At 34.9% G+C, this 22,134-nt stretch overlaps 2 protein-coding genes and 1 long non-coding RNA gene across 5 annotated transcripts; 1 reads left to right on the top strand and 2 right to left on the bottom strand.

The window, feature by feature from the left end:
• Positions 1 to 270: 270 nt before the first annotated feature.
• On the bottom strand, positions 271 to 5,629 carry LOC107459145 (reticulon-like protein B21). Its single transcript, XM_016077360.3, has 9 exons — positions 4,315 to 5,629; positions 4,170 to 4,229; positions 3,959 to 4,061; positions 3,773 to 3,847; positions 3,415 to 3,559; positions 3,253 to 3,322; positions 3,092 to 3,157; positions 1,531 to 1,653; positions 271 to 701 (listed from the first exon to the last, which is right to left on the bottom strand). The coding sequence occupies exons 1-9, from the start codon at positions 5,369 to 5,371 to the stop codon at positions 520 to 522; spliced, it is 1,881 nt and encodes a 626-aa protein (XP_015932846.1). The 5' UTR covers positions 5,372 to 5,629; the 3' UTR covers positions 271 to 519.
• Positions 5,630 to 5,639: 10 nt separating this feature from the next.
• Positions 5,640 to 8,378, top strand: LOC110272633 (uncharacterized). Its single transcript, XR_002363844.2, has 3 exons — positions 5,640 to 5,754; positions 5,847 to 5,923; positions 8,156 to 8,378. It is a non-coding gene; the product is annotated as an uncharacterized LOC110272633 (long non-coding RNA).
• Positions 8,379 to 8,664: 286 nt separating this feature from the next.
• Positions 8,665 to 17,269, bottom strand: LOC107459156 (formin-like protein 13). 3 transcript variants are annotated; one of them, XR_001586238.3, is made up of 18 exons: positions 16,987 to 17,269; positions 16,152 to 16,849; positions 15,343 to 15,564; positions 13,884 to 15,235; positions 13,663 to 13,786; positions 13,101 to 13,172; positions 12,798 to 12,896; positions 12,655 to 12,696; positions 12,375 to 12,455; positions 12,243 to 12,293; positions 12,051 to 12,132; positions 11,826 to 11,920; positions 11,580 to 11,651; positions 11,375 to 11,491; positions 10,784 to 10,852; positions 10,632 to 10,698; positions 10,149 to 10,501; positions 8,665 to 9,207 (listed from the first exon to the last, which is right to left on the bottom strand). XR_001586238.3 is itself a non-coding variant. In XM_016077375.3 (17 exons), exons 1-17 carry the CDS (start codon positions 17,057 to 17,059, stop codon positions 10,338 to 10,340), a joined length of 3,480 nt encoding a protein of 1,159 aa, XP_015932861.1. In that variant the 5' UTR covers positions 17,060 to 17,269; the 3' UTR covers positions 9,935 to 10,337. The 3 variants fall into 3 exon arrangements, 1 of the variants encoding a protein (XP_015932861.1); XR_001586241.3 differs by having other exon boundaries at positions 8,665 to 9,129; XM_016077375.3 differs by lacking the exon at positions 8,665 to 9,207 and having other exon boundaries at positions 9,935 to 10,501.
• Between the last annotated feature and the right edge of the window lie 4,865 nt (positions 17,270 to 22,134).

The following is a 22,134-nucleotide window of genomic DNA, read 5'->3' as shown; positions in this document are numbered from 1 at the left end:
GTTTCCTAAATTTTTTCTTTAATTATCTACTTAAAAAAAGTAATACTTATATTTTCTATACAAACAAAAGTTGTTGTTTAATAAAAAATCAATATTTTTTTTAAAGGCCAATCTAAACTCGCCTTTAATTCTTAAATCAACAACTCACTGATATTTGATACAATTCATCTTTTAAGCTTTATTATTTTTTTATTACTTTTTTGCATTAAACACTTTGTTATGTATATACAAAAAGAGAAATAAAATTCAGACAAAAAGATGTTATTCATATATTACAAACCATAAATATCCAAGTGGGTTTTCATTTCCACTTGTACTTATGGATCTTTTTTCCTTCTAAACTTGAATAATCTTTGTAATGACTAAAAGATTATATAATATATGGAACTTAAAAAACTATAGATATAGGTAAAGAAAAATAATTTGAGAAAGTAGAAAATGAAAAAAGATATTGTCACTCTGCCAATGGGTAAGGCTGCTAAATGTGGTACCCACAACACATACACACACTATAAATTATTAGTATCCTTTCTTTACTTTATTGTGTGTGTCAACAACTAAATTAGGTGCACGCCTTTGTCTCTGCACTCCAACATGTTGTTCATGCCATGTTTCATCACATCCTGCTTCATCTTCCTCCCATTCATCTTTCACCAAATAATGTTGTTGATAATATCTGAACGCCACAAATAGCACGAACACTGCACAGACAAAATTTGTTATTATTCATGTTTAAGGCACCAAAACTTTAGCATTTTGAGTGGAGAGGACTATACTACTAGCACATTTGAAAAATGTGACCTATAATGCCAATTGCCAAATGTAATATTCATTAATCATCTCTACTTTCATCAACTAAAATGGACTAGCTTAGCCTGTTTAGGTCTGGTTGTGGGTTAAAATGAGTCGGCCCATTTAAACTCAATTTGTACACGGGCGATAACTTTTTAACTTAGACCGTTATGATCAGTTTAATGGGTTAAACAAACTGACCCATTTATGTTTTTATTTTATTTTTTTGAAAAATATTACTTTGGGATCAAAAAAAATTTTAAATAGACATTTTTGTTGATGGGTCGGAAAAAAAACACTAATGGCCAAATGTGCTACTTTTTTAAAAAAATGCAGAAAAAAGCTAAACGGGCTGCCCGTTCAGTTCGCGAGCTAACTCATTTAATCCGTCATTTTTTCAAGTTAATTGGGTTTAATCCGTTTAATCCAAAATTTAAACGGATCTAATTTTAAGGTTAAAGTCCGTCCATTTAAACGGGTTGGTTCTAACGAGTTTGACCAATTTTAACAGCCCTTCTAAAAAGATACAAGACATTTATTAGGTTTTTTTCTTTTTGGTATTAAAAGAGGGCTTAAAACCCACGGAAAACAAAGCCGAAACTTACATGATAGTTACTAATCTGGTTGTAGTCTCTCTGCAATTAATACTACTATTTTTCATAAGTCAAAAACTCAAAAAAGTAAATTTTAAAGCTTTTCAACCGAGTCCTTGTTATAAGACATTTATTAATTGTTTACCTGCCCAAATGCGTGCAACAACTGATGACAAATTCCATACGAGGCCGAAGATGCCCAGAGCCACAGCCTTTTTATGAGAGCATGAATCCCATGCGTCCCGGAATCGACGAATCCAAAAATTTGCTAAAATATAATAACAATTACAATTAATGAACCAACATGTCATTCAAAATTCTTAATGCAACTTATATTGAATGCAAGGTTGTTTTTAAGATCTTAGTAGTTAAATTTAAATCTCCTTACAGCTAGTGCAGGCCCATTGAATGGCCCATTATAACAAGACTACCAAGTAATATACATATTTGACTTTGTTGGTGGGGATCACGAGGAATATGGAGGACCATTATTATTTCATTATTGTGCTCCTATGTCTCAGCCTTCTAATGGGCCCAAAACTGTGTGAGGGATAAAAAGAAAAAGTTGCTCATGCTTACCCGTGTGATGCATTCAATTATGAATGATAATAGCCAAAGAGACTACATTAAAGTGGGTTTAGGGTTTAATGATGCCTCAGAAGGATTCATAATAACCTTAACTGTAGGGAGTGGATCCACTCCAGAAAAAAAACTGGATGGTCTCTAGTGTTTTATCTCACATTTTATTGTTCTCTTTCTTTCCTATTTAATTTTGGTCCTACTTATAGAATTAAAGGTAAAAAATCACACTTTATTTTTTCAAGTGTTAAAAAAAATAGAGAGGATCCATTTCCTTATCCTGTATATATACATTCAGTAATAATAGGGGAAAAAAACGAGAACTTGCTTTATTTAACATTCATTAAACAAGACAAGTTTTGGCTTTTTTGGTTAAATTTTTTTTGTTACCAAACATTTTCGATATACATTAATCACTCTTTCTTCATAAAGGACCCACTAAATCTAGAATGGTGGATATGAGAAAAACACAGTAAAAGTAGTAGTACCACTCCATAAAATCAAGAGTACAAAGGAGCCGTTCTTATGAATAGATATGCATGAAAAAACTATAACTATAGTGGGCCAACTGCAACGTTTACATTTGACATTTAAGTGTCAAAATTTGCCCCAACCACATTCAATGAGCATTTGCCATTTTGCAGCAACTTGTTTCATGAAAATACTTGTATGTTTCTAGAACAATTTCACTAGGCATACAACTTTTATAGTTACTGTTTTGAAATCAGTACTTTCTAAACAACCAACATGTATTTTTTTTTTGTTAATAAAAGAATAATCTAAATATACCATTAATTAATAACAACTGTATTTTTAAACAGGTATCAAGAATGTAGTCTATGAATAATGGTGGAAACTTTCATGTATTTGTCTTCATGTGAAATTAATAGCTAAAAATTATTAGATCTCAATTTAGTCAAACATGTCAAATTATCTAATAATTTTTTTAACTATTAACTTTACATGAAGACAACTGTACGTGAGGCTCCACCATGAATAATATTATTGTTTTAAGAATATGCAAGTATTTATCGAAATTGGGTTGTGTCTGTTCACATTTCAAAGTGTTGTGTCATAAAGCATGCATTAAAATAATGCTACTATATATGAATTTCAGAATATGTTACCATATGCAGTTATCTGTGTAGAATACAAGGAGCAGATTTTTGGCAGGGTAAATACTCCAAAGAAGCCTGAAGCAGTAAAAGAATAAATTCAGTGATTGGAATGACATGTGAATTGCTTCTGCATCTTTTGCTTCATTGAGATGCTAATTTAGAAAACTTACCGAATTTGGCCATCTTCCAAATAGTTATGGAGCTGCCACATCTGGCTAAAACAAAGAGCAAAACTGCCAACTACAATTCACAAAGCACTACCAAGATTTAACAATGTAAAAAGTGCAACAAAATGGAGAAATTATGTGATCATTGAGCAAATAATAATGTACCTTCATTGTGGTACCAGGATCTCCAGAGAACATAGCTCTAAGTCTTAACAGGAACTCATTCAAGTAAGGCAGAATCAACTTTAGCAACCAAATGGCTTCTTCTTCTCCCAGCACATAATTTGTGTTATCTACATCTATGATTCCCCTGAAAAAATTTGATTCCAAATAAAGAAAGTTTACAGGAGTATCTCTGTTCGGTAAGCCTCGGACTAAAAAATATAGACACTGGAATACAGAAACTTGTTTAGAGAAGGAGTGTCTCCGTTTCCGTTGTGTCAATATCTCTATACTTTTTGTTTTGAAATTCTTACTAAACATGATCATTAACTTAATTAATGTGCAATGCTTGGATTATTACCTGCAAATTAGAGATCTGTAGAGAAAGATAACAGCTAGATACACTAGACCGAAATAGGAAGATACTGAAATAAGACTGCACAAACAAGTATCAACAAGTGTTAATCCTGTGTTACTCTTAATTCTAAGACAAAAGAAGTATATACAGAAGAAGATATTTATTCTCTTTTTTGTGTGGAATTCTAACCTCAGGTTAATATCCTTTGCATAAGAAGATGATACTATAAGGAATGTTCCAGTCCCAAACATAAATGCTGATCTTGAGATATCTCTCCACATGATTAAATCCACTGAGGAATGACATAAATTAAATAATAAATACCAGACATTACATCAAAGATTTTGAGTACAATTTTCTTTCTTGAATAATAATTCTGAAATGCAGATAAACAAATCACCTAGACTCTGCAATTTGCTCTGGGTTTGTGGAAAGCTTCTGTATGCTTCTGCCTTTGGAACTGCATGGTGATGATCAATCAATTAGGCTTCACAAAATCCAGATTGAAAGAACAAACTTATAAAATGAAAATCAAAAGACCTTACTTGAATTAGTTTTGGGGAAATTCTGATAAATTGTGGATTGTCTTCTAACTGGAGGAGATTGCTTCACAGTAATAGGGGAAGACACTGGCCTCTCATTCTTTTGATGAAATCGTGTAGTTGCAATCTTTTTAGGTTCTGATTCATTCACAATCTTGTGTTTTTCTTGTTCCTTCACAACCACCTTCTTTAATGGTTCCTTCACAATCTCTTTCTTTTCAGGTTCATTCACAATCACCTTCTTTTCTGGCTCATTAGCAACCATGGATTCCGGTACACTGATTTCCTTGACAACAAAGCTATTCTTCTCCATCTCAATATCAACAGCTTCATCCACATCTTCATCTTCCTCTTCATCTGCATTGTCTGAAGTGCTTGAAATGACCTTGTCCTGGCACACACCAAAATCCTTGCAACTCTCATCCGTTAGGACATTTCCACAAACACCATCTGGTCCTGATCCTGATTCATCAATCCCATTAATTGATTCCTCAGCCAAATCACGATTGGATTCTGATTCTGTCTCCCTCGGCTGAATTGAACTTTCTCCATTCCCATCAGAAACACCCTTCATAGATTGATCCTCAGCCTTAACTGAATCTGGGTTCCCATTCTGTTCTTCTTTTTCTTCTTGCTCTTCAGATCTTAGCTTTCTAGAAGCCTGAATTGGGCTGCTTCTTCCACCAACAGGAACCTCCTTGGCCCCTTGGGTCCTGATAATCTTCTTCCTCACCAGAATTGGGCTCTTCTTGGGGGTGATTTCATCAGAGGAAACGGTATTGCTCTGTTGTTGCTCTGTTTTTCCTCTGGCAATGTGAATTGGGGTCTTTTCTGATCCGTCAGGGCTATCTGATTTCCAAGTTTTCCTCTTTCCGGTGGGAATAGCAACCCCAATTTGAGTTCTCTTGAATCTGGCGGTGCCACCTTCTTCAGAACCGTTTTCATCTGCATTGAAAACCTTAACTCCACCTCGAACTTGATCACTCTTCATTCTGGTTTCCCACACTGACCCTGCAACCACACTGCTTCTAACTCCAACTCTTCTTCTGCTCACATCCATATTTAAGTATCCTCCTTTTTCTCTTTCTCTCTCTCTTTTGCTAATAATCACTAACTACAGTAATGGGACATAGGGTGTGCTGGTTGTTGCATGAGACAGAGAGAGAGAGAAAGAAAGAAGCTTTCAGCTGAAGAAATGGCGGTTGGTGGGGTGCAACAACATTGGGATCCCTTTCTAAAGTTAGCTCAGAGAGAGAGAGAGAGAAAAAAAAAAAAGAGAAAAGAGAAAGAGAGAATTGGGGGATTGTGTTATATTTGTGTGTTTATGAATTGAGTAAGATACCTTCTTCTTGTTGATGGTTACTTTACTTTTTTCCTCTGTCTGTTGTTGCAGTTCTGTTATGAGAGAAAAGTTGTGAAGGGGTGTGGGGTTGAATAATTAAGGTATTGTGTAGTGATTTTTTATGCACATAATAGAATAGATTCTCCTAATATAGATATAGATCTTCTTTCTCATTTCATACTCTCACGTGCAGAAATGATAAACCTAACTACATCTTTCTATATGGTCCTGAAATCCTATATCCTATGATGTCCTTTGAGACTCTATTTGGTAAGTATTTGCTTAGTTGTGTGCTTTGGTTATGTTTATATATGTAGGTATACTACAGAAAATAGATGCCTTCTGCAAGATTTTTGTTCTTTTCATTATCTGTGTATATGGATGTGAATTGCATAAGAAAGGTAACAACTTGATTCACATAAATTACTTACATAATGCGACTTCAAAGTCTTCATTTAGTGCTAAATAATAATAATTTGATGAAAAGTTGTTCCTGCCCTCAAATATTATATTGGTGTTAACTGTTAAGTAAGGTTTACATATGAAGTTCTTAGATGAAAATTGTTAGATAATTTGATATGTTTGACTAAATTATTATTTAAATTTTTTTAATTATCAACTTCGTATGAAGATAACTGTATGTAAATATGCACCCGTATCAAATATCTTGCAATTAATGCATTTTTGTACTTAGTGACATGCCAAGCCACTATGGAGACAGCATATACCAGAGCTTCGAATTAATTCCTCAGCGAAGTGTTTTCTTGATTCCAAACACTGCAACTTCCTACTTGCTACTTTGCTCTAGTACTACTTAAATTTTTTTTTTTGGGTTCAATTCATATTACATTTAAATGACTAATATCTACCAAAAAATTTGTACATCACTAACAATATTTTAAAAAAATTTACACCGATATTCAATTGTATATTACCACATCGATAAAAATAATTAATTTTTAAATTTATTATTTAAAAAATTATTTAAGTACAAAAATTTGAATAGATAATTGTGTAAAATTCTTTATACTTTTAATTCATCAAAACTAAACTAATTTTACAGCCAATATATAAAAAAATAAAGATCAATTAATTAATTGTACTTTATCCCCTTTTTACAAAAGATGGAGAACGAACAAAGAATTGTTAAATGCGTACTCATTGTTAATAATGCATGATAGACCCCTTTTTTTTTAATGTATTATAGGTTCTAATGTTTGATCTAATCACCCCTCACAAAATTCAGTCCAAAAAGGCTTCTAGTTTTTAATAGTTTTCGTAATTTAATTTTATAAAAGAGTTCTACGTAATTAATTAATTGTATATTGTTACATTAATAAAAATAATTAATTTAAAATTTATAAATAAATTTAATTGAATAATTATACAAAATTTTTTACTGTGTATTAAAAATAAATTCTAATTTTCATACCTTGATAAGTATACCACAAAACATGAGCAAAGAGTTATTTAAAAAATAAAAAGAAAAGAGAAAAGAATGCATGAAGAGAAGTTACTGCATGTGGGAATGTTTGGCGTGAAGGTAAATAAAGAATCTCACGAACACTGAATAAGTGAATAATAAACCTTGGCTTTGCATTTGGGACCCCACCCCCACATGAATCAGTAGGCACACCGTTTTCTTTTCTTTTCTTTTGCTTTTCTTTTTTTGGTTGGATTAGGGATGCTGCCATGCATGTGAGATCTCGACAAATCATATAAATATGAGTAAAGCTAGGAACCAAAAGTATATCAGCCAAAATCCAGCCAAATATTTTTCGATGAATTCAAAATCTCTACGAATTAATATATATGGATGTTTCTTCTACTAAGTATAAGAATGTTTCTTTTTCATATTAAATGGATGTTCTGATCTTTTATGTATTTTTTGAATTTGTGTTTGACGAAAAGGAAAATAAATTTTGGATCGGGCTTACTGAAAGGGTTCCGTGATTCTAGGGGTGGTTATTGGGAATTTGAAACATATTAGTCAATGAGAGATTTTATTCAAAATGGCAATTAATAACAAACATTAAAAATTAAATAAAAATTAAATTAATTAATTTAATATTGTTTTGTTTATCTTTTGGCTGATCCCTTTTTGGTTCCACATACTTTTCCTATAAATATTAAGAGTCCGCATTTTACGTCTAACGTACGTGACGACATTGATTTCTTTTGTTCTTGCATACGTATGTAAATACGTACATACATACGCTTGATAATACTCACCGACACAATTTGGAATGGTATTGTGATTCTCTTTTATTTGCTTTCTTCTACTATTCATCAATCATCATTATATATTATGGCCATGATTCCAACAGCATCAACATGATTTCAATACTTGGATCTATATATCCAAATTCCCATGATTCTGTCTGCTGCTTAAAAAAAATAGTACTAGCATTTTTTTTCTTAATTCGAGTGAGGATATATTAGATAATTCGTTTTTAACTACTGATAATTTGTCTACTTGTTCATGAATCATGTTTCATATAGTGGAGTGTATCGATGACGTCAAAAGGGAAAATGCTATTAAACTCAAAGGAGAGGAGATTATTGAAGCTAAACTGATTACAATGTTGTTGTTTGCATTATGGAGCCTTAATTAACCATTGACATAGTTTCTCACTCTCCACCTAGAGATTTCGGGTTCGATTGCAACCGTTCAAAAAAATCTTAGCTGTTGCTACAACCATAAGTGTGTAAATATGTTATGTAATACTTAATTGGAAATTGTCCAATCTATCAGAAGGAAAAAAAAAAAAAAACCATATGACAAATACATTTGTTTCATTGTGAAAATAAGACAATAAAATAGTACCTGATCTAAAATTACTATATTTCCTATGTTAAAAACAAGAGAAACGAAAATTATTACTGATTTTTCACGTAAAATTATCAAGCGTAAATTCTTATCCTCAAACTTTAATATCATGCCTTCTTAGGTCTCACATTTTACATGAATAATAAAAAAATCACACATGGTAATCTTGTCATGTGAAAAATAAATGAGAAATTTTTTTGTACACTAAAAAACAAATGTATAAATACACACATTACACAAGATGTTTCTTTTTACTTTTCTTTATCGGTTAAGCATTAAAATGGGAGAAGCAAAAGCTTAAGCCTTCTTTTTTAAGAGTAAGAGGTTGCATAACTACATAAGTCAACTTTTTTTGGGATAGGCATGGATGAATTGGGAAGGTGAAAAAGTGAAAAAGAATAGTAATAATAACAATAGCTTGAAGCACTGCTTTTAATTAATTTAGACAAATGACCTCTTGGTTTTTAATCATTCTTGTTGGTATTATATGAGATGGGAGGAAGAGGGGACCGCAATCCCCACAAGAAGGTATAACGTTGAAGGCACGTGACCTCAGCGCCACCACACCACGTGCCGTTTGATGCTTCATAGTTCAGATGTATGACTTTGTATAAAAATGCTGTGATATCATCCTCAACCCACGTGCCTGCTTATCCAATTATGTTAGCAAAGCTCCACTAATTAATTAATCTGTGCTATCTTCTGTCTCAATTATCACCAAGATCTACACAAGTACCCAAATCAATAATCAAAATACTTAATTAACCAAGTATTGGCTCCATAAAACACTATCTATGGTCAAGTCTGAAAATTGATTCTGCCATCCAACTCCGGCGGGGGCGGATTTTTCTGCTTTTATATCTAATCCTCATTCATTGCATAGCACACAAACAAGAAGCACCATATATACTAATTATAATTAATAATCGATTATTCTTTCATTGTTCAGGATAACACCAACTTTTCATTAATTAATACTATAAACTTCACACATTTTTTCCAAGTCTATACAACTATACATTATAAAGTCAGTCAAGTCTACCACGTGTTGGGGGTTTGCATAATATATTGGCATCTGTCTAGCAAAAGGATGCATTCAACTTGCATGCTTAATAATTTGTAAAGCAATCCTCTAATTTAATGGTGATTTAATTTATCAAATCAACAGTGGGCTTAGTGGCTAGTGAATACTGCAACCTGCTACGTGACACTGAAATATAGGTTGAAAATGCTAATATATAGTTCATCGGTGATAATGTGGACAAATTAAATCATGCTCGGTAATGAAGCCACTGGCCACCGCAATAGACTCCAATTATTGGCTGGCCAATAATTTAATATTGAAGAATTGATTAACCACTGCATAAATTTTCACTCTCTATAGTCTATATTTTCTCACCTAACTCAAATAAATCTTATTTATATGATAATACATGCTATGCCATTACAGATGGAAAAACAGTCTTGCTAGCGGTGGGTGAAGGGCACAAACATGAATAATTTCAGAGCGGAGAGGAAAAAATATACAGTTGCATGGCAAAATAACACAACTCATGCAAACTCTACCGTCTCTGGTGTAGGATATTTATGAACCAAAAATAACTAGAGTATGATGATGATGAGAAAAGAATGTACAACCAAAGTGAGTTGGTCATGAAAAGTTACCTCGCCTTTGCAGTGCTATATGTAGTTCTATCATCTATGCATGTTTTGGTTCTCAACGTCAGAGCTAAAAGTGCTGTGTCACTATACATGCACTCCCCAAAATCATGAAACCATTTTTTCTCCGATCAAATTGCTAGTCATGCTTAGTGTGTTCTGATTGTTGAAGCTAGTGTTACATCCAATTACCGCTCATTGGACGTTGCCGGTCCGGATTGCTGCCGGTATTATCTTTTCTTGTTCACACTTCTTTTTGTCACTGTCTGCTGTTTTCTTCATTTCAAGCTCTAGCTGCTTGCTGTTCTCTTCATGTGCTTTATTAAACATTCCAGTGAAGTTGAGCAGAGTATTGACAACTGCAGAAGTTTCAAAATTATCACAAGACATAGCAGGCAAACTAAAAGTGTTGATAATGGAATCAAAGTAAAAGAATAAAAAACCGAACAAAGAGTTATAACAGAGTAATATATATACATAACTTCTCACCTTGCTCAAAAGGGCACCGTGATGGATCTTCCCCAAAATAAAGAATCAACGTGTCTACATTCCTACCCTGTAAAATATAAATATCCAAGTAAAGCATTGCCTATATATGGTCTAAACTTCAAAGACATACAGATACATCCAGGAAAGCCTACCACGCGAGAATATAGTGAAGCCAATGAACGGACTTCAGCTTCAGCATGAGAGAGGAACCCTTTCAAATTCTAAAAGGAACAAAGAAAGAAATTATAGAATGAGAACGTCAATATTTCTTATGCCCGAGATCAGGAATGATTCGGTTCTTAACATCATATATTGGCATATGTATGCTTATTGACAAAGTGGATTTAACCAACAGATAAGTATGCACATTTTTTATCCTGGTTAGTTTCCACATTTTTTTAAAGCCCAAGGTTTGAAACTCTCGTATTAGAACAATGATAAACAAGCCTCAGTATCTCAATGATTATCTACACAGAATGGGGACACAAACTAGAATGCCATTATTCCTTCCTGACAGCACTTGATTACAAACTCAGTAGGCTCTAATTAAGATATGTTTATGCAGAGTTCACAAACAATTATGCATTCATTTTTTGTGGTGGAAATATGAAATCTAAAAAATGAACAACAATATTTTTTTCCCCTCTCTTTACGATGAACTCAAACAAAAGATGAGTTGGTGAATGAACCACATGAAACTGATGAAAAACTTCAGCAGAATTTGAGGTACAATGCCTATATACCTTGCGGAAAGTCTCTGACATCGGACCATCATTTTCAGAGATCGATAATTCCTGCACAACTTTCTCTAATCCTTTGCTTATAGCTTGCATCTCCTCTGCCAGAATTTTCAATTGGATCTGGATCAAAATTTTACAAGTCAGTGGTGATAAATATTCAATTCCCAACAACATATTCAACTGAATAGCCCTGGGATAAGTGCAGAACCTTTGCTGCTGGCTCTAGGTTAGCAACATCCTTGGAGAAGTCTAAAACTTCTGGTAGTTTATCAGCCAGCACCTATGGTAGTTTCAAACCATCACTCATTAAAGATGCAAAATTCTCAGTACAAGAAAAGCTATTCATTACACTGACTCAATGTCAGAAGTTCAGAATTTGATTAGGCACACAAGAAACATAATACTTAACAGGAACTAGAAAATATGACAACAATGAATAAGTAACTTTGTCTACCTTGCAAAGATAATGCATGAGAGTCATCTTCTTGTTCCGTGCACGTGTTTCAGTAAGCTTCAGAAGACTATCCAATCTGAATCCAATGGCTGAACCTAAAAAAACATTGGAGTGTGTGAAAATATCTCAGCTATGAGACTCAACACTAAATGCCAATTATGTCAATATAAGATGACGTCAAACAATGGGATATATCAGTGTACTTTGTTTTAAGTTTCAACTTACCCCTGGCAGTTCCCTGGTTCAAAGCATTGCCCAGGGAAAGTATGGTTTGCATAACTCTCTTAAATTTGACAGAACCTCTGATCTGAAAAAGATAAAGAGGAATGACAAAGAAGCATCCAAAATTTTATTTCTTATTAGAAAAAAAAGGGAAAGTAAATAAAAAATATTTGAGTATAAAAGAAGTTATCATGCCTCATCTGCTGCAGCATTCACAACATTCAGGTTATTTCTAAGGTCAGCAACCTACATAAAAATAACGAGTCATTCAACCTGCAAATTAATTTAAAATTCAATCTTATCAAGGATTCGAGTAATGGCAATTACCTGAGTTTGGAACTGAATTTTGAATGAGAAAACTCTGAGCTTGGATTCTACCCGTGGTACTTGCATCAACTCTAAGAAGAACTGTAATGAGAATGTTATGGAGATGTAAGCCAAATACATTCCAAGTCACGGTAGAAATGCAGTCTCCACCATTGAAGATAAGAAGTAATATTTGGGACCTTCTAAAGATTGCTTAAATTCAAATATTCGAACATCCTATGTCTACCAATGAGATCCCAAACTATAACCGTACATAAAAAACTCATAAAAGCTTATGTACCTGTTCACACCTCCCTAACTTCTCCTTTTCCCCTGTATAACCCTGTCCAATTGATAAAAGTCGAGTGTTTTTGAAAGGAAAGAGGATACTCATTATTTTAAGGAACTTGAGATCAGCATAATTATTGATCATTGTTTACCAACCTTAAGTAATTCCATCTCTTCTTTCGTAGGACAAAACTTTATGATATTCTCAACCTGATCAATGTCTAGTGCTGACTCTTCCAGTGCTAGCACTGAGCTCTATGAACATTCAAAAGAAGCAATGGTTGATGATAACTCTTATCAAAACTTATCATCTAGAATATTCCATATCATGAGCAAGACTAGAAAAAGAAAAGAGCAATGAAGCGTACAATGTTGAACAAGTCCTAGCCATTATTCTTAAATGAGAACATTAATTCCACAGACAAAACTTCAACTCATCATAGGGTACATCAATCTTACCATTAATTCATGCAATGGCACCTTCACTTTTGAAAGCATGATTTCACAATTGTATGCTCGCCTATGCTCAATCTGCAAGGAGGGATAACATCAAAATAAATATAAATGATATAGCAAGTTAGTGCCAACTTTATGTTGTGGCCAAATAAAAGATATAGCAGTTATAAAATCACAAATAAGTGCATAACCTATCTCAAACACAGTACCATACAGATTAATGTTCGTTGTTTGAAACACAGCACTCAACAACAGATCTCTCATAATTCCATGATAAGAAAAGGTGCAGGAAATAGCAAAGTAATTCTCTTCAAATCAATTTTGTTTTTATCATTTTTTATACTTTATCTTGTCATCTAAAATTTGGCGTGAATAGCAAGCTGACAGATGACAACTTGTAATGTTAATGTAATATGGTACTGCCATAAATTGATAATCAATTAATAGATAGAGCTCCTAGAAACTATTTGTCGTAGATTTAGTTATCACATTCAGGTATAAACAACTAGATTATTTAGATAACCATAAGCTATCTTTGTAGTACTAGTAACCAGAGGTAACTTACCAGCTGCACTTTATCAGATTTAGGCCCAACTGAGCTTTGGGAATTTGATTTCTTGGTTGAACCTGAACTTGGGGCTGCTGCTGAGAAGAGACTCTCAAGCTCTGACATGTCAATCTCTGGGGCTCTACATAAAGATAACGAATGTAGAGGCACATGACACACTAGAATAATAGGAAGACTATTGGTCATAAAAATGAACACTATGGCCAAATCAACATTACTTGGAAGCTTCACCCGATTTCTGTGTCTCAGCCCACAAACTTCCTTGCACCGCCCTAGATAGTTTCAACCAGTGCAATGGCTTCAGCTTTTTGCCATTATTCTTTGAACTAATAGTACGTGACAGAATCCGTCCCTTTGAGCCGGATCCATCCGAAAGAGACCCTGGAAAACCATTGCTGGGGTTTGAACCTCCCTTGCCAAAGGGAGCAGGAGGTGGTGGAGCAGCTGGTGCAGAAGGAGGTCGTGGAGCAGTTGGTGCAGAAGGAGGTGGAGGGGCAGCTGGTGCAGAAGGATTGGGCTTATTGGAGGGAAATGATGCAGATGGTGGCAGTGGCGGCAGCGGCGGCGGTGGTGCTGCTGATGGTGTACTAGGAGCTTCAGCTTTGACAGAGAGACAAGGAGGTGGTGGCGGTGGTGGAGGGGATTTAGCTCTAACCTGTGAATCATCCTTTGCAGGAGGTGGAGGAGGAGGAGGAGGAGGGTGTCTAGCTTTTATCTGTGGCTCTTCCTTTAAAGCAGGTGATGGTGGAGGAGGGGTTCCTTCTATAACATGTAGATCATTCTTTGAAGGATGTGGCGGAGGTGGAGGAGGTCTAACTATAGCTGGTTTATGATCCTTTGGAGGAGGAGTAGGAGGAAGAGGGGGTGGAGGCGGTGAGGATGACTCGAGTCTTGTTTTTACAGGTGGAATCTCCTTCAACGGTGTTCTGGGAGAAAGTGCAGGGGGTGGCTGAACTGAAGTAGTACCTGAATTTGAAGCCAGGGTGATGGTATCAGTTGGTGACTTACTACAAGAGGTAGGTGACGATTGACTCTCAGGTGCAAACCTAGAAATAGGTGACAGACTTCTATCTTGTAATTGGGCTTCAGTTTCATCAATAACAAGTTGATGACTGACTTCTGTATGGGGAAGAGAATCATGAAATGTTTTGCCTAATCTAGTTCGGGCAGGCCGTAAAGGAGGAGTTTCTGGGGAAAAAGAAGCTTCCATAGAACCAGGCAAATAAGAAATATCAGATGCCTTTGGAGTAGCATCAACTTTGCTGGCCATGTCACCTTTTTTACTCTTCTCATTTTCCGGGGATTGCTTACTCATTTTCCCCTGAGGCATTGTGCCCATTTCTCCATGCTGATCAGAAACTGTATCCAACTTGTCGTTAATGATAGCCGAAGCAGTCATCTGTTGGAGAACATTTAGTGCAGCATCTGCATTGGGGTCCAACCAGTCCACATAGTTAAAAATCTCTTGAACCTTGGCAAATGCTTCCACTGGCAGTCCTTCCTTCTCCTCGAAGCATGAGGTGCGATCCACCATAACAGCTGCAGCAGCATCCATTTCTGAGAAAAGGATCTTCATCCAAATAAACCAAAGAATAAATTTGAAAGTTAGGTATTTCTAAGCTATGTAGCCATGATAACAGACAGTTATATATGAGAAAAAGAAAAAAGAAGATATACCTCAGCTCTGAAATCCTTTGGAAAGTGATCTTTACCATCCCATAAAATGTCAACTTCATCCCGGTTAAGCATCATAATATTAGATCTAACAAAAGCAGTGTTGAACATTACTCGGAACATCATCATTTCTTGCTCCATATCAGTGTTCAAGTTAGTGCTCTCAACCACAACATCACCTTGAATATGGCAACTGATATCAATCTTAATTAGTTCACTCTCTCCCTGCAGCACAGTTAGCAAGGAGTTCCAAAATAATTACACATCTACGATCAGATTCCATATGCATCTAGATTGAGTAATAGAAGTGTTGGGGGCACAATATTTTCTGGAACAACAAACATATCATTGTATCAATTCAAATTTCATAGAATGGGCCCCTCTAGAACTAATCCAGGATTTTGTAAGACTGAAAATAGTAGTCATGTTGAAACTTGACCAAAATTTGCTCATGTTAAACCTAGTAAATATGAACTTATATTCACTTCCTTATTTTGTCATAATTCTTCCTCTTATTCCTTTTAGAATTTTGGGATATTGATGCAACAGTCTCTTGTATCAAAGACTACGACCCACCTAAATGAAGCTTGCTTATTCATCAAATAACTTTTTTGCAAAGTATCACTATTGAGAAACTTACCAGTGGAAAGAATTGCTGGAAATGCTAACTATTACCAAGTTTAAAGTTAAGACTATATTGGGCAAATAGAGTGCTCAAATATGAAATGAGTCCTCTACTTTTCAAAAAAGAGGACCCAGGAGCAAACAGAGCAACAAATTCATATGAAAGCCTAGGGGTTAGTTAATTTCACCTGCTTGTAACACCGGATATTCTTGCTTCTCTTGGGCGTTGAGTACAACATTTTCGGATTCTTGTCTCCACTAAAAGGGTCCTGCCCATAAATTCTAAACAAGGGATGGCAGCCTCCTTCTCCATCGAAATTTGGGATGAATCTAAGGATGATGCAGTCCAACATGAGCGCCCTGTCCAACGGTGGCCAATCTATGGCCACATTCCTTCTTGAAACATACTGCAGATACCTCAGCTGCGAAGGGATCGGATTCAAGGGTGTCAGCAAATGTAAAAGCTCGCGGGGAGACTGCTTATACACCATATCCAAAGTCCGTTGCTCCCCGGTATAAAGCTTCCGAAAAATCAACAATGCAGCTAGCATGAAGGCCAAAACAGGCCAACCTCCACGCTCACAATGCATTAACAACACATTGTGCTGCCCAAGAGAGAGCCAACTCTCACCAGACCTTAAGAAATGGTGAATGAGCTCCATCTTGAGCACAGGGCAACCCTCGTAGTGCCGCGGATAGTCCATAATAGTAATGTCATACTCAGATAATATATCTGCCATAACGCTTTTGGTGTCTTCCTCTCTGAAATTGAAAACAAGAATTGAAGCATCTTGCAAGTTCTCCCTAAGATGACCAACTATACCATCAATGTAAACTTTGTAATTCTCTTCGCTCCAAGCATCAGTGGTGAAGCAGCAATCAAATACTACATTAATCAATTAATTGGTTAAGAAACCAACAATTCCATTTCTACAAAACCTAACGTTCCTGGAATTAATCTACCTTACGCAATTACAAACATTTTAAATAAAAATAAAGAGAGAAAGAGAGCGAGAAGGTTACCATAGACTCGTTCACAGATCTCGAGAAGGCCATCGGGGGGTTTTCGAAAGAACAATTTTCGGAGCATAGCCATGTCTCTGAGAACAAGCTTCTTCGGGTTCAGCAAAAACGGAAACTCTCATTCAGCGCGCACATAAACCGTGTTATCTTTTCCCTTACGCTTAATCGCTGAGAAGCGGTTTCGTTAATGAGAGAATGAAAATCGAAAAGTGAGTGAGTCTGTGAAATGCTTTTGATCTCTCTTTCTCTTGTTTTGTTTTCAGTGAGAAACCGATGAGGAAGAAGAAGAAGAGAAGATTGTGTTTTAAAAATAAAATAAAATAAGAGAGAGAGAGAGAGAGAGAGAGAGAGAGAGAGAGAATTGTGACGTGGCTCCGTTCAGTTTTTTATTGTTTTGTTTTTAGCTGAATTATGTGACTGCAGCAGTGGTTACTAACCGACTCACAGTGACCGGTCGCTTACGTGGAGCTTCTGGGACGTGACACGTGTCATATCATGCCCGCGACGGGTAATTTTGGTGCGAAATAGATAAATTACACTTGTGACTCTTTCATGCAGCGTTGGATTAGTTTGTGTTTTGTTGGGAATGGGGGTTCCTTTGTTCCTCAACCAAAAGGAAACATCCCAAATATTCAAAACTACGCCATAAAATGACAAATCCTTACTATTGAGTCTTGAGTATTATCATTTCTTTATTATAATAAATAAATTAATAATCTTTAAATTTTGGTGGAATATATATGTGGATGACAGTTAAAAAGTAATTATTACATATTATAACATACTCCTAATAATTGAGAATGATTCAACTGATACAAGCTTATTAGTTTTAACTTATTTGTGCTTGACAAACTAATTAACTATGTTATGCTTTTTGTCTACGTTAAAATTAACAGTACAATTATGTATTTTTTAAATATTATTTTTTATTCAATTTTTAAAGAAGAGAAAAAATAAATAATAATAGAATTGATTAATTGAATATATGTTTTAAGATAGAAATTTATATACAATTGGTTTTATGTAAAGTTATTAGTTGATAACTGTTAGGTAATTTAATATGTTTGATTAAATTATTATTTAATAATTTTTAATTAGCAATTTTACATAAAAATAATTACAGGTGAGTGTTCGCCATATTTTAATGTATATGTGTAAAATATATCATTTTTTTTTGAAACTTTATCTTAAAATTGATTTAATTACTTTGTACTTTTCAACTCATGCGTTACTAGAGTGATAAAAGTACTCCTTAAATTGGGGGCATTCTTCTTTCATTAGTTATTTCTTCTCCTTGAAGCTTTATAAGTGGTTAGAGAAAAAAAAGGGTTAAAGTCTTAATAAAAAAGGGGGGACACAAGGTAAATTGAAAACCAGATTTATTGTGGGATTTGAGAATCTGCGAGGAAAAATCAAAGTAACTAAACTAAAGGGTTGTGGTTCTAGTTCCTTGAAAATTACGACACTGGCTTCTACCCTTCCACGACCAAAAAAAGCTACTAAAGTAATGCACATTGTAGAACGTGGATACATGAATTTGATGTGTGAACTTCATATTAATTAATAGAAACGATCAAACCTCGCACCTACTTCTAATTATAAAACCAAATAAAATAAACAATTCTCAGCTACTCTACCGACAATCCATTTATTTTGTTATAATATGCACACATTAATTCGTTTTTAGTTCAACTCACTAAATTGTTTTCACTTCTACGGCCGATAATCTCGTTGCCTCTTCACGCTTGATAGGAATGGGATTACCTCCCATTTGTGATACTATCATTTTAATTATCTTGGTATATCTATAAATTAGTAGATTTAATATAAAGTTAATGTTAATGTGAGATTAATTAAGAATCCATCCAAGTGGCAAAACATATCTTAATAAATAAGAATCGTTTGTTTATGATATACGTGGTATGAAACTGAAAGTAACATTGAAACTGAACATTATTGAGTGCGTTGTGGTAGTTGTAGATTGTCTTAACTCTGAACCCATAGTTTTTGGTCGGAAGTTGTCAACCTTTTTATACATAATGATATTTGGTCAAGAAAAGAAAACCATGAATGGTTGGCCCAATATTGATGGCGGAGAAAAGTTGATGTTGGATTAACATCCAAGACTTCTTTTATTTTTGTCTAGGCCTTGTTAAAAAACAGACACAAGCCTAAGACCCATTTCGTGCTCTTGCCCAATTACATTCACGTTATGTTGATTCTAGTTTTTTTTTTTTTCCAAAACCTAGGTAAACATTTCGTTAGGAAATGAATTACAACACAGAAATCAACGGTAAAAAAACCCAAATTTCTTGTTTCCAAAAGAGATGTGCTATATTATTTTAACTAATTGAAAATGATATGAAGTGGACTGCGTATGACCGGATAATAAGTCTTTGGTTCGTTACTGTCAAACTTTTGGGAATGGATCCTTTCCATTATTAAAAAAAATAGAGTATAAAGTGTAATCTTTAATTTTTTGTTATTTTTTGTTTTATATTTATTTTTTGTTCTACTTATAAAATTAATATTGAAAAATCACACTTTACTCTCTTAATCGTTAAAAAAATTTGAGAAGATCTATTTTCCAAACTCTTCACTAAGAAGCTCTTCTTCTCTCAATAGGAGAGTTCTCTAAAAATTTCAGATTCTTTTCCAAAAGAAAGTTTTTTCGACCTGTTTCAATATCTGAAACTATATTCTCACATATTCCTCACTCAACGTGAGCCTTTAAACCATTGAAAAAACTGAAATATACAACAACATATATTTAGCAACCTACAACATGAACAACATTGAAAGAAGAGTCATCAAACTCAACAAGCCTGGAGAACTGGGGTATAAGAAAGACTACTTAAATATAGTGAAAAAGATAATAAGTGATAAGGAAATAAATTTTAAAACATGTAAGAATATTTTATTAGGAATGTGAAAAAACTCACAAGGTGTTGCAGTTACTGATATTGGTTGGAAGAAGATGTTATTCAGATTCAAAGACAGGAAGAAAGGACTGCAGATTATTCATAATGGTCCATGGAATGTTAGAGGAAATATGGTCAACCTCAGATTATGGAGGGAGGGCAAATAAGTTTTTGAAGTTGATCATGACTTTATGGAGTTTTGGATTCAAGTGCATGACATTCCACATGATCTCATGAACAAAGAGACAGGTACTCTTATTAGAAAAATGTTGGGAGTATTGGTCGATGCTGAAGATCCAAAAGTGGATGGCGTTCTTAGGAGACCATATCTAAGAATCAGGGTTAGCATCAACATTACCAAGGCTCTACCTACAGGTTTCTGGTTAGATACAGAGGAGATGCCACCACTGTGGGGTCTTCTTCAAGTATGAGAGGCTGCAGGACAGCTACTGTTTCAACTGTGGTATATTAGGGCATGAGAAGAAAACATGCAAGAATCCAACAGTCATAGCATGCTGCGATCCAACCAAGAAGAAGTACTCACTATGATTAGGAGTAAGCCAAAGTCTACCAGGTCCAACCATGAGAGGAGGAAGTTAAAAACAACAAGGATGGAGAGAGGAAGGGGAGGAGCAGGCGCCTGAGCAACAAAACCTTGATAGAGAGAGTGGTGAGGAACAAAGTTCTAAGGATAGTAGGATTAGGGCTGAGCGAGTACTGCAGTAGAAAATCAAAGAGAAAATTCTGCAACAAAAAATCAAGGAAAAAAGTGTTTGGGAAAACCAAACAAGGAGAGAGGAGGGGATGGCTGAAGTAGGAGAGTAGGTAGGAGAAGTACAAAAAATCTTTGATTTTCAGAAAAATGAGGATACGCAGCTTGACCTAGGAGCAGCCTACAAATTTAGAAATCTCATTAAGGAAATAAGAGAAAGGAACAACGAATGGGCTAATAATAAAAAGGCCCATAAGGGAGAAAAGAGGAATGAGGTTCAGAAATCAAGTGGAAACAGACCAATAAGGGATATTGGGCCAACACAGGGGCAATTCATCTGCAAGCTTTGAACGTTGAAGAAAGTGTGTTGAATCATTATACAACAAAAAAAAGGGAAGTGAACAGTTATAAAATTGAAGATTGAAAGTTGGGCCAGGAGGAAAAAAAAAAAGAAAAAGAAACCAATGGCCAGGAATTAAAAAGACTTATGTTATCAAGAACAAAAGATAAACAAGCGTGTGAAGGCAGAGTGGAGGGGAAGGAATATCAAGAATTGCTGAAAAGTAGAAAAGAAGAGGATGAGCTAAAGAAGTTATCCAAGGAAGCACAGAATAAAGAACATGAATTTGTGAGTCAGCATGTTAATTCGAGTGAGAACGTCTACTATGTAGAGTTAGCAAGTGATGAAGATGAAATAAAGGAACGGAGGCACATGCAGATTGGGAAACACAACTAGATAAGAAGTTGGAATTGAAGCTGAATTTGAAAAGAAAATGAGAAAACAAACATGTACCATTGCTAACATACAGGGAATGGAAGGAGGAGCAAGAGGACAGGGAGCCCAAGAAATTGAAGAGTAGCAACACCGTTTTGGACATAGAGGAGTATCAGTTAGCTATGCATGTCTCGGGTCAGATTAAAGGAATACAAATGACTGAGGAGGCGGGCCTTAACATGCCCCAACCTCAGCCATGAGTATCATTAGCTGGAATTGGAGAATAGCGGCTGCCCCGACAATTATGAGTTATACAATCTATGTAAAAAAGTAAAGCCGCTCATAGGGTTTTTAATGGAAACTAGGACCAGTAAAAAAATGAATAGGATAAGAAGAAGGCTTAATTTTGACAATATATTTTGCGTAGAACTTCGAAGATTGTCTGGTGGACTATGTTTGTTATGGAAATCTAATACTAATATCAATATTTATGAGTGGTGTGATAACTATATTAAAGCTAATATTAACATCAATAATGATCTTAAATGGCAGGGTGTTTTCGTGTATGGTAATCCAGCTTTTCAAAAGCGACGAAAACTATGGCAGGAGCTTACGGTAAGTAATATGAGCAAGGGAGAACCTCAAGCTTATCTGGGAGACTTCAACAATATTTTAAGTCAAGATGAAAAGGTAGGCATTCATCCTCAACCAAGAATTTATTTAGAAATGTTCAGAAGGTTTGTAGACGATAATGATTGAATGGATGTTGACCTTAAAGGAAGTAAGTATACATAGTTTAG

Source organism: Arachis duranensis, chromosome 1 (assembly GCF_000817695.3).
Source record: "Arachis duranensis cultivar V14167 chromosome 1, aradu.V14167.gnm2.J7QH, whole genome shotgun sequence".
Classification (NCBI taxonomy): domain Eukaryota; kingdom Viridiplantae; phylum Streptophyta; class Magnoliopsida; order Fabales; family Fabaceae; genus Arachis; species Arachis duranensis.
Note: the sequence above shows the minus strand (reverse complement) of the source record. Positions and strands in the feature narration are given on the sequence as shown.

Coding starts and splice junctions, on each gene's coding strand:
- LOC107459145 (XM_016077360.3), bottom strand. CDS start 5,371: ATGGATGTGAGCAGAAGAAGAGTTGGAGTTAGAAGCAGTGTGGTTGCA. Junction 4,230..4,314: donor TTTCCCCAAAACTAATTCAA/GTAAGGTCTTTT, acceptor ATCACCATGCAG/TTCCAAAGGCAGAAGCATAC. Junction 702..1,530: donor TGTTGCACGCATTTGGGCAG/GTAAACAATTAA, acceptor TTGTCTGTGCAG/TGTTCGTGCTATTTGTGGCG.
- LOC107459156 (XM_016077375.3), bottom strand. CDS start 17,059: ATGGCTATGCTCCGAAAATTGTTCTTTCGAAAACCCCCCGATGGCCTT. Junction 11,652..11,825: donor TCATGCATTATCTTTGCAAG/GTAGACAAAGTT, acceptor AAACTACCATAG/GTGCTGGCTGATAAACTACC. Junction 10,853..11,374: donor TGTCAGAGACTTTCCGCAAG/GTATATAGGCAT, acceptor TGTTCCTTTTAG/AATTTGAAAGGGTTCCTCTC.